The 12,091-nt window shown below is 33.7% G+C and overlaps 1 protein-coding gene across 2 annotated transcripts in view; it reads right to left on the reverse strand.

Annotated features, from left to right (window-relative positions):
* DACH1 (dachshund family transcription factor 1) overlaps positions 1 to 12,091 on the reverse strand; it is a 478,390-nt gene that overhangs the window by 126,276 nt on the left and 340,023 nt on the right. For both annotated transcript variants that reach the window (XM_027557664.1, XM_027557665.1), the window contains 2 exons: positions 7,065 to 7,200; positions 5,106 to 5,240 (listed from right to left, as the gene is read on the reverse strand). In XM_027557664.1, coding sequence (XP_027413465.1) covers positions 5,106 to 5,240; positions 7,065 to 7,200 — 271 coding nt within the window. The remainder of the gene's footprint in view (positions 1 to 5,105; positions 5,241 to 7,064; positions 7,201 to 12,091) is intronic.

Below are 12,091 nucleotides of genomic sequence, written 5' to 3' on the forward strand. Positions count from 1 at the left end.
GACAAGACTAAATGACTGAGTACACTAACAAAAGAAAGTTTTCATATTTTTTTGAAAACAAATAAAGGGAAAAGACTCAATTATAGGGAAAATTAGAATATATATGAATAAAAATTTTGTGAAATTGTAGCAGAAAGAGAAAAAAGAAAGGGAGATTTTGTATTTCATATGGTTCATTTCACATATCTGACATGCAGTAAATATTTACCTATTGATTATATCATTTTGGTTTATTTAACCCGACTGAAATACACTAATGTAGATTAAGTATTCAGTACTTAGTTCCAATTATATGTGCTCACTTTTTCTATAATTGGGGAAAAAACAGCTAATACTGTAGCATACAGTATCTAATGTATAGCATACATTTACTTTTTGGAAAACAAAAAATTAGATAGATTCCAAAATAATAAAAATGTGCATAGGGAATTATATGCATGGTATGAAGCATGCTCAAAAATGTTTTGGAAATAACAATTCAAACAATTTGATAAACCAGGGAACAAATTATGCATGAGAGTTATCACTGAAAATCAGCACCAGTGACAGATTTGGGGGGAATAAAGAGAGATGCAGCATAAAGAAATAGAGAGCCTGGTTATATGATTTCAGTGCCCTGGCATATATTCAGAAATAAACTCACTTGAAAAGATGCATAAACCCGTTGCACATAACAGCACTATTACAATAGCCAAGACATGGAAGCAACCTAGATGCCCATCAACAGAGGAATGGATAAAGATGTGGTACATATATACAATGGAATATCTGTTGTTGTTTAGCGCCAAGTTGTCTCTGACTCTTTGGGACCCCATGGACTGCAGCCAACCAGGCTCCTCTGTCCATTGTATTTTTTCAGGCAAGAACACTGCAGTGGGTTTCCATTTCCTCCTCCAAGGGATCTTCCTCCTGACCCAGGGATCAAACCCAGAATTAGCTAGCAGATTCTTTACCCCTGAGCCACCAGGGAAGCCCTTACAATGGAATATTATTCAACCACAAAAAGAATGAAATAATATCATCTGTAGAACATGGATGGACTTAGAGATCATATTAAGTGAAGTAAGCCAGACAGAAAGATAAATATGATATATCACTTATATGTAGATCTAACAAACAATGATACTAATGAATTTATTTAAAAAGCAGAAACAGACTCACAGACCATAGAAAACAAACTTATGGTTACTAAAAGGGAAAAGGTTGGGGGAGAGATAAATCAGGATTTGGGGAATAACAGATATACACTATTTTATACAAAATAGATAAGCAACAAGGTCCTACGATATAGCACAGGACACTATATTCAGTATTTTATAAAAATCTATAGTGGAAAGTACCTGAGAAATATATTACATATATATGTAACTCTTTCATTGTCTTATATATATAAAGCAGAATTACTTTGTCACACACAAGAAACTAACACAACATTGTAAAACAACTATACTTCAATTAAAAAAAATGAAAACATCAATTAATCCTATCTATTTCACTAATTTTAGACTGAGGGCAAAAATCAAAAATGTTTTTTAAAATCCAGAAGGTCTAGAGAACTTGGAGTATGTTTGGAAAAGTTAGAAGACATAAAACTGTTTATGAGGCTACCAGCTGTGTCGAAGATTTCCTCAGGACATATCTTTGATAAAGCCCTAATTTTAATCAAAGTTCATACTGTTAAAATCATTTCTCCTAACATTTAGGAACACTGAAATAATGTATGTCTATTACTTTTTGATACACTAACTTGGTTTTTCATATTTATATTTTGAATATATTCTAATTAAACTCTTTCTGGATTCAAAAACCCTTTAGAGTGTTTTTATTTTAAAAACTAAGGGGAAAGTTTACTCAGCACTTATTACTTTGAATTCTAATGCCTGTATAGCCATTGATCCTTCAACTAATGGTGACAAATATTCTGTCTAACTGAATAAAGTCAACAACTTTTTAATATTAACATGATTTAAAAATGCTTAAAAGTTACTGATGATTAAGATTTTAGACCATGGTGATTCTCAGCACCCAAATTAATTTTGGTATCTATTTTTAACATCAATGTTTTCTTAAGAATTATTATCTTTCAGATGATTTAAAGTGGTGAACAGCAAATTTCATTTAAGAAGTTCAAGCCTAAAATGACACAAGCATATAATTAATTTCTCTACAAATGTCTCTAAATGAAGTCACTTGTTTTAATACAGATATGTGTAGTAAGAAAGTTACAGGGCGAGTATAAGGCACATGATGAATGTAGTCATGAAAAAAAAACAATTTTTAATTTAGTAGACCCTATCAATCTAGAAAGCCTATGAATATTTACTAATAATTCAGTATGCTGAAAAATAGAAGAGATGAGATACATACAAAAGATGAACATCATATAATAAAACTCTTACTATAAGAGTATCAATGTCTATTACAATGTCTATGACCCCATAATTATATTTGAAATTAAGAATGTAATGGTAGCTTCACATCCCTAGGGCAAATATTAAAATAAAATGTACTTTTTTAACTAAAATATGCATTCAGATATTGAAAGACTGTTGGGTTATGACCAAGATCTCTATTCTGAAAGCAAAACAATTTAAAAACTTAACATGTGATAAGATTATAGTGATATAGAAAAAGTTTTTGTGTATATTCACAGCCAGAATATGCTACTGTTTCATACACATGTATGTTCAAAGGGTTCCATAATTCCACCTTTTGCCTTTCATCTTCACAGTTATTTTAACTTACCTTCACCATCTCTTACAATCTTTTAGCAATTCAGCTCAGATAAATATGCATTCACATAATAGACTGTTTAGTCCTTTTCAAGCAAACGCAGTATATACATGACTCCTCGGAATTTACAATGTAGTATTGGAAGCAGACCAATGAAAAAAGAACTTCCGAATAACAAGGCAAATATTGTAATGAAAATTTAAGGGACAGGCACACAGGAAAATCAGCAGTAGGATCCCTATAAAAATCTAGTTTCGTATCTCAGGAAAGGCAAGATTATAATAATAATAACAGATGATAGGTATATAGACAGATGATGAACAGATAGGCAGATACAACTCATGTATTCTGAAAAAAGAAACCATTTCAAAAAAGTGTAGTTCAACTCAACTTGAAACATGAGATTTGTAGAAAGCTCCCCACCAAAAATTCCAGGGGACTCATTATTTTAGTCACATTGTTGATCATGCCTTTAGTGGTCTCTTACCTACCACCTCTGAGCTTTTATATTTCACTCCCATACTTGCTTCACCAAGATTCTGCAAGAGAATTAATCACTAATATACTGATATCCACTATATACTATAAAACATCTCTCATGCATTTTAAGTGAAACTAGTTCTGTAGCATCTATGAGAAACCTGTGAAAAGAGTCACTAAAAACTTTTTCTGTAGGGTTTCATTCTATCGCAAGACAGTGGAGAATGGCTGCTTAACCCTAGTAATGGATTTTTATATGTAAATATTCTTACTTAAAACTTAAATCCTCTATGAAAAATGTATTACTGTAGATTTTCACAAATCATTTTTTCATTAAATATAAAAACACATGTCAAAATATACATAATGCATTCTATATAACATTTTTCTTCATTGTTGAAGAAGAACTCACAGAAAGATTAGAATTAGACATTTAGAGACAATCTGACCAACTTATGTACTTGTATATATTCCACTCAGCTTCGTGATAATACTTGGTAGTGAATTTCAAAATTATTAGAAATTGTCTTAATGCTGCTCTCAATAATGCCTACATTTTGACATATTAGAACCTAGTAAAGATTATCATTTTATCATTAATTGCAAAATACAGATAATTTAATTTATATAAATATTGTTTTCTTTCTCCCTGAGGTTTCAGGTAAACTGTATTCATGTGGAAAAGAAAAACATGGTTGTGTAGGCATTTTTACTTTTGGTGAATAATTATTTTTGAGGAAAAAAGGTTTCCCACCTTAACTTAGTCTTTCTGTAAACATTTCTTTCTGTTATTTAAATGTCCAATTGTATTCATTTTCCTTTTTGATATCCAATTAATTGTGCCTTTTGAGTAATAAATTGTTTCCAAAGAAGTAATCCATTCCATAACACTGATTATTTGATAGTCATATCAAAAAAGATATCAAAGTATACAGTCTATGTTATTATTAAAATTTGATAGTATTAAATTAAGAAGATAAAGATATGGCAAGGCTCCAATTGTCCTAATTTAAATATACCGTTCAAAAACATGAATTTGCATCCAACAGCATAAATTTTCCACGTGCATGTTAAAATAATATTTCAATTCTTCATGAAAGTATTTCACAAAGTAGGGATGAAAAGACAAATGTTTGCCTATGGAAACAAGTCACACTGGTACAAATCAAATATAAATAGAAAATGTTCATAGCTTTGCACTATCTGGGCTTATTTGTTGCATGCAATTTAGAAGCAATTACTAGTACATTGGAAAAGACCATGATGCTGGGAGGGAATGAAGGCAGGAGGAGAAGAGGGCAACAGAGCATAATATGGTTGGATGGCATCACCGACTCAATGGACATGAACTTGGGAAAACTCTGGGAGATAGAGAGGCCTGGAATGCTGCAGTCCAAGGGGTCACAAAGAGTCAGATACAACTTAGTGACTGAACAACAATACTAGTACATTGGTTGATAATCTTCACTGTATTTCTTGATTGACCAAATGACCATCTCTTTTATTCCAAAAAATACTCATAGTAATCCTTTGTGTATTGTCCTTGCTCTCATATGCTAAGTAAAAGGACAATGGACCCTGAAGACGTGGAGGAAGACAAACTGTAGACCTTCAGGAATTGAGATAACAATTAAAACATAAAAAATTCTCTTTTTCTAAATGTACTGGGAAATAAATGAACACTTACCTGTTGTTTAAGAGAATCACAGCAGCTCTTCATATTTCTTTTTTTGTTGAGTAGACTTGATTTTTACTTAATGTTAATATTATAGGCTTTTAAAATGTTTCTATACCATCTTCTAATGTAATTTAGAAATATACTTTATTCTGTGATTAAAACCTAGTTCATATGTCAAGCAGGAAAAACAGACCTCATAATCATATATTATTACCTTTTTCAATATGCATCCTTTTCGACTCATGTCCCATGTCATGACCAGCCAAATCTCCCTCTTTGGGCCCAGGGAGTACGTTTGGTGACAAACCCATTAGCATCTGGTTCATGGACAACCCATTCTGATGGACAGCTGTCAAGCCCGAAACAAAAGATAAAAGAATAAAACACCATAATACACAATATTCAAATAACCTATTTAAACTGTTTTGGAATCAGAAATAAATAAAATATCATGGTCTAACTTTAAAATTATAATCTAATTTGAACACCATGAGGACTGAAAACTATGATAATTCTTAAGAACAAGCAGAAATATATTGAAAATGAAACTATTTTATCCTCTAGCTCATAAAATAGGTATATTTTTTAATGTCTAGAATACTTTTCAGTGGTCATACCACTATAACCATTACCAATGAACTATTCAGGCTTTATCTAATGTAACACATCCTCTCCTGAGCCTTCTGTAACTGCAAAAACTACGGTCTTAAAGCTAGAACACTCTAAGTCTATAAAGTTAAAATATAATTTAGAATAGTTTTAGAGGCATGAGAGGGCAAATAGAGTTTTCAACAAGTTAAGGAACTGAAATATCACTGAAATTCAATATTCATATTCTATTCTAGTCAATGGGCTTCCCCAGTGGCTCAGAGGTAAAGAACCCGCCTGCAATGCAGGAGATGCAAGAGATGTGAGTTTGACTCCTGGATTGGGACGATTCCCTGGAGGAGGAAGTGGCCACCCATTGCAGTTTTCATAGAGTATCCTGAAGGGCTACAGCCCATGGGGTCACAAAGTGTTGGAAATGACTGAAGCAACGGAACATGCACACACACAGCCTAGGAGACAAAACCCTAAGTTTAAGAGATATCAAAGTACTTCTTTAAACATTTGATTTTGAACTCAAATTTAAAAATAAAACTGCCCATTAATATCTATTACATGGTTGAATGATTTAAAACAATAATTTCTTCCTTGAATTATTAAGAGTAATCTGTCACTACTGACAGGATAAAGCGTGCGACCAAATACCCTTATGATTTCAATCTAATCAATATATTTCTTAATAAATTGCCCATGAAAATTTTGGTTTTGTGAAAAATTTTGAAGAAAAATCATTCCATAAAACCTTACTTTCACTGAAAAAAATACATTTTAAAAATATGTAGAATAATTTGGAGAAGGGCATGGCAACCCACTCCAGTATTTTTGCCTGGAGAATCCAATGGACAGAGGAGCCTGGCAGAGTCAGGCATGACTGACCAATTAACAATAACCCACAACTTTACTCTTAATTTTCTTGATCATGAGGACAAGGATTAAATATCTGAAAATGTGATTACAAAATAAAGTATGAACCTACTTTTGAGAATTGTATAATAATAACATGTGAAGATAATATGCATTATTGACTGTTACTAATTCAAATCCTAAAATTTGACCAATTTCAAACTCTTCAATCTATTGATCATCTGAATGATTATGAAATGTGTTTTTCTCAAAACAGTTATTTTGAATCTATTTCTGTTATCCCTCTTTGTCAATGCAAGGATGAAGTTTAAAAATTGTAAATTTTTAAAAACTGGCAAGGAGGAATTGAAGGAATGAAGAGGAATAATTCGTACACAGTATATTTGGATACTAGATATTTGACAGTTGGAGGTGTTTACTTCAGAAACTAATCTAGAAAGTTACTTACTTTCTCTAACTGTTTCATAACTCAAATCTTTATGTGTGGCATCAAAAAGAGGGAGTTTATATCAGAATTGTTAATGTACTACCATACCTCATGCTATTGCAAACTGGGAAACACAATTTTGAGACATGGCTATTGCTACAGAGCTTCAGAACATGATACATCTGAGATCTCTTCAGAATGAGGGTATTTTGATTAGAACAGCCAGCTGCACCTAATAAAGTTTAAAATGGTGACAAGTGGAAGAATGACACCTACGAATTCTGTCCGAGGAGCTCTCAGTCCGCGCTGGAGAGCTGGACACGCTGCTGCTGCGGTGTGATGATGGGTGGCTGCCAGGCCTTCGGCCCTCCTCCAGGGAGGGGGCAGGTGACGGGCTGTCGGGAACACGCTCCTATACCGCCAGGGAAGGGTGGGGGGAAGAAAAGAGGTAAATACATTGGACCCTTGCTTAAGCAATGTTGGTTTTTCTTAATGCTACAGAAATGTGAAGACAACACTTTTTTCCATCAACATTTAACTGGATTAAAAGACACATTTATTTTTAAAATTTTTTAAAACTTTTATTTTGTATTGGGATATAGCTGAAGAGCAATGTTATGATAGTTTCAGGTGAATAGCAAAAGGATTCAGCCATACATATACACGTATCCATCCTTCTCCAAATCCTGCTCCCATTCAGGCTGCCACATAACATTGAGCAGAGTTCCATACAATAGGTTCTCCTTGGTTATCCATTCTAAATATAGCAAGCACTGTGTATGTGTTCATCCCAAACTGCCTATCTTTTCTTTCCTCCCCACCAACAACCATAAGTCTAAGAAAAGAATAGAAAGAAAATAGGTGAACACCATTGTAGTAATGACTAATGTAAATCCCCTCTTTGGATAAAAATAGAGGTCAAAAAAGACATCCAGTTTAGAACCATTAGACAACAAAGAATTAACAGAACAAAGCAAGTTTTAATTCTAGACAATTATCATTATAAAAAAACCTGATACATAGAGTCTATTGATTCAGCAAGTGTCTAGGATCATTTAACACACAAATTATCATAGTGACATCATCAAAATAACACCAGAGGAGCTGTTAACAGCTATTTCATTATGGGACTTCTCTGGATATACTTGGGCAGTCACATTTTAAGGGACCATGGAAATCTATTATTATTTAACATTTGAATAATTTTGATTCTGGTAATTTTCAGACTCCTAGCATCAATGCAACCCACAAATATATTACTGAAAATTCATGAATAATGTATTAGGTGTATCCCAGGGAAATGTGGTATTGTATTTCCTGATCCTGTCCTATGCTCACACTCAAGTCCCACTCCATATCTTACCCAAGCCCTGCACCTTCCCAACGAGACCAATGTGCAAATATTGTGTTGGCCAAAAAGTTCATTCAGATTTTTCTGTTGCATCTTACTGAAAAACCCAAACGAACTTTTTGGCCAGCCCAATCTGTTGTATAACTATCTCCACTGAGCTATTATAAATGGATTTACAGATTAATAAATAAAATACTCATTTGTTAACATTTGCTTCTTTGAGCAAAGAGATATTTTCACCTTCAGATATGAACACACACTGTCCTTGAAGAACACTTTTCAATAATTCATAAATATTTGGAAGTCTACAAGTCAACTGATACATGATACATAATAAATAATAAGCAAATTATTCCTGATTAGAGTGCAAAAATGCAAATATGACATAAAAGCAGACTGTCTGAAACCAGAAGGTGTTCTAGAATGAAATCAGCCTATAGGAGGCTATTTTCAAAATATCAAAGGCTAATGTAATATAGAAAACAGACAAGCTTAAGGCTTTGTACTAACAGAAAAAGAGTAATGCCTGTCTTCAATCTCAAAAGTTCATTTAACCCATTGATGGTTTGCAATTCTACTTTCCATTAGAATCACCTGGGAAGTTCCTCAACATGCCTATGCCTGGGCTTTACTCCCTGAGATTCTGGCTTACATGAGTTGAATTGTGTCCCCTCATAATGACTGAAGTCCTGACCTATGGATACTTATGAATGTGAGCATTTGGAAACAGGGTCTTTGCAGATGAAATTAACTGCAATGAGGCCATACTAAAATAACATGGCTTCTCCATCAAACAGGACAGATGTCTTCACAAGAGGACATTGTGAAGATATGGGGAAAATGTGAAACAGAGAAAAACTATGAAGGAAAAACATCATGTGAAGATGAGGTAGAGATCTGACCTCTGCAGCTGTAAACCAAAGATTGTCAACGCTTACTAGCCACCATCAGGATCTTTGGAGACTCAAGGAAGGATTCTACCCAGAATCTCAGAGGAAGCGTGGTACTGCTGACACCTTGCTTTCAGACTTCTAGACTCCAGAAATATGAGGGTATAAATTTGTTCTTTTAGGCCATCTGGTGGGTGCATTTACCCTTCATCTGCTGTGGGGCCCAGAAACAAATGTTTCTTAAGACTCTCCAGGTGATTTTAACATATATCCAAGATTGAACATCACTTGTCTCATATGCTTTTAATTTTTCAATCCTACACATTGTCAATAATCATCTTCAACAATTACACTAAGGCTTCATTCTTGAGAATTATACAAATAAAAAGAAAATAATCCTCAAAAATAGCCAAGCCCTCTTCCAAAATCTAAACATAAAACTGTTTCTCAGTATGTATTCTGTAGAATAAAAAATAGACACAAGAAACTTTACAACAAAGAATTTACCTGTCAAAAAATATTGTAGCAAAAGAAAAGGATAAAAAAGTCAACTAAAGTCTACTCTTTATAGTTGCAATGCATATTTTTAAAATCTATGTCTCAACATGAAAAATGAGCACAATTATCAGTAATTTTTTTCCAAGCTAAATAAATCAAACAAGTTATACTTCTAAGTAGTCTACATTCTATAGGTCACATTGCAGACAAATGACCTAAATTTCTAAGAAACAAGCACATATATGATTTAAAAGAATGGAGAACCCACATCTGGATGCTAAAAGTTACTGTCCATCTAATTATAATTTAAAAGCAACTGGGATTATAAATCTTTCTTTTTACCATTCTCCTTTAGGTTAAACTTAAAACAGCTTCAAACTATGAACTTATTATGTGTTCAGTTTAATGAGTTTTGTCAACCTCTCGACAATTTCCATAACCAAGAAAGATTCCCATGCCCCTTTCCAACCTATTTCTCCCATCCCCATAAGCAACTGCTTTCTGAGTTCTATCACCAGAAAGAGGTTTGGCTGATTCTAGATTTCACAAAAATTAGCTCATACAGTACCTAATTTTTCATGTCTACCTTTTTACACAACAAAATGTTTCTTAGATTCATTCAGGTTGTTGCATGTATTAATAGTTTATCTTTTTTCTTTCTGAATATATTCATTTGCACAAAATGTTCAAAATTCTCCAAGCCATGTTTTAACAGTACATGAGCCATGAACTACCAGATGTTCAAGCTGTACTTAGAAAAGGCAGAGGAACCAGAGATCAAACTGCCAACATCTGTTAGATAATGGAAAAAGCAAGAGAGTTCCAGAAAAACATCTACTTCTGCTTTATTGACTATGCCAAAGCCTTTGACTGTGTGGATCACAATAAGCTGTGGAAAATTCTTCAAGAGATAGGAATACCAGACCACCTTACCTACCTCCTGAGAAATCTGTATGCAGGTCAAGAAGCAACATTTATTTATTTTAATTAGAGACTAATTACTTTACTAAATTAAAAAAAATAAAATATGCAAAGCATTCCAAAAAAAATTACAAATTGAAGAAACTCACAAAACAAACAAACAAACAAAAAAAAAGAAGCAACATTTAGAGCCAGACATGGAACAAGAGACTGGTTCCAAATTGGGAAAGGAGTATGTCAAGTCTGTATATTGTCACCACACTTATTTAACTTATATGCAGAGGACATCATGAGAAACACTGGACTGGATGAAGCACAAGCTGGAATCAAGATTTCCAGGAGAAATACCAATAACTTCAGATATGTAGATGACACCATTCTTAGGACAGAAATCGAGGAGGGACTAAAGAGCTTCTTGATGAAAGTGAAAGAGTAGAGTGAAAAAGTAGGCTTAAAACTCAGCATTCAAAAAACGAAGATCATGGCATCAGGTCCCATCACTTCATGGCAAATAGATGGGGAGATTATGGAAACAGTGACTTAATTTTCTTGGGCTCCAAAGTCACGGCAGATGGTGACTGCAGCCATGAAATTAAAAGACACTTGCTCCTTGGAAGAAAAGCTATGACAAACCTAGACAGCACATTAAAAAGCAGAGATATTACTTTGCCAACAAAGGTCTGTATAGTCAAGGCTATCATTTTCCAGTAGTCATGTATGGACGTGAGAGTTGGACCATAAAGAAGACTGAGCTTGAAAGAGTTGTTACTTTCAAGTTGTTGGAGAAGACTCTTGAGAGTCCCTTGGACTGCAAGGAGATCCAACCAGTCAATCTTAAAGGAAATCAACCCTGAATATTCATTGGAAGGACTAATGCTGAAGCTGAAGCACCAACACTTGGGCCACCTGATAGGAAGAACTGACTCATTGGAAAGACCCGGATACTGGGAAAGATTAAAGACAGGAGGACAAGGGGATAACAGAGGATGAGATGGTTGGATGGCATCACCAACTCAATGGACATGAGTTTGAGTAAGCTCCAGGAGTTGGTGATGGACAGGGAAGCCTGGCGTGTTGCAGTCCATGGGATTGCAAAGAGTTGGACAGGACTGAGTGACTGAAATGAACTGAACCACAGTTTTTAATTTAAAAAAGGCAATAAAGTTCACATCAAGTCTCTGAAATCACAAATCAAAGGGTAACTTGGCTTCCATGTAGCACTCAAAGGCTGGAGTTTGTGTCATTTTTGGAGTATCTGTGCATTTATTATAAAGTATGGATTTAGAAAACTGTATAGAAGAACTCCTTTTTAGTCTGTATAAATGTCTATATAAATAATCTATGCTGTAGTTAATTGCACACATGACCAGATACACACTATATAGACTCTAACCTTGATTTCTCTAATAAAGAGGTACCTAAGTTTGTCTAAGTTTTAAGCTAATTTCTACTACATCTAAATCTTAACAATTAGATTATGCAGAAATACACGGTATATATTAAACAAAGAACATCAATATATTTTTATACAAACAATATTTTCTAAATTAGCCATTCTATTTTATTCAAAAGTTCGCTCACATCAATGTTTATCCATCCAAACATTTTAATATTCCTTCTAATAATTATGTAACTGATCATAT

This window comes from Bos indicus x Bos taurus, chromosome 12 (assembly GCF_003369695.1).
Source record: "Bos indicus x Bos taurus breed Angus x Brahman F1 hybrid chromosome 12, Bos_hybrid_MaternalHap_v2.0, whole genome shotgun sequence".
NCBI classification, from domain to species: Eukaryota; Metazoa; Chordata; class Mammalia; order Artiodactyla; family Bovidae; genus Bos; species Bos indicus x Bos taurus.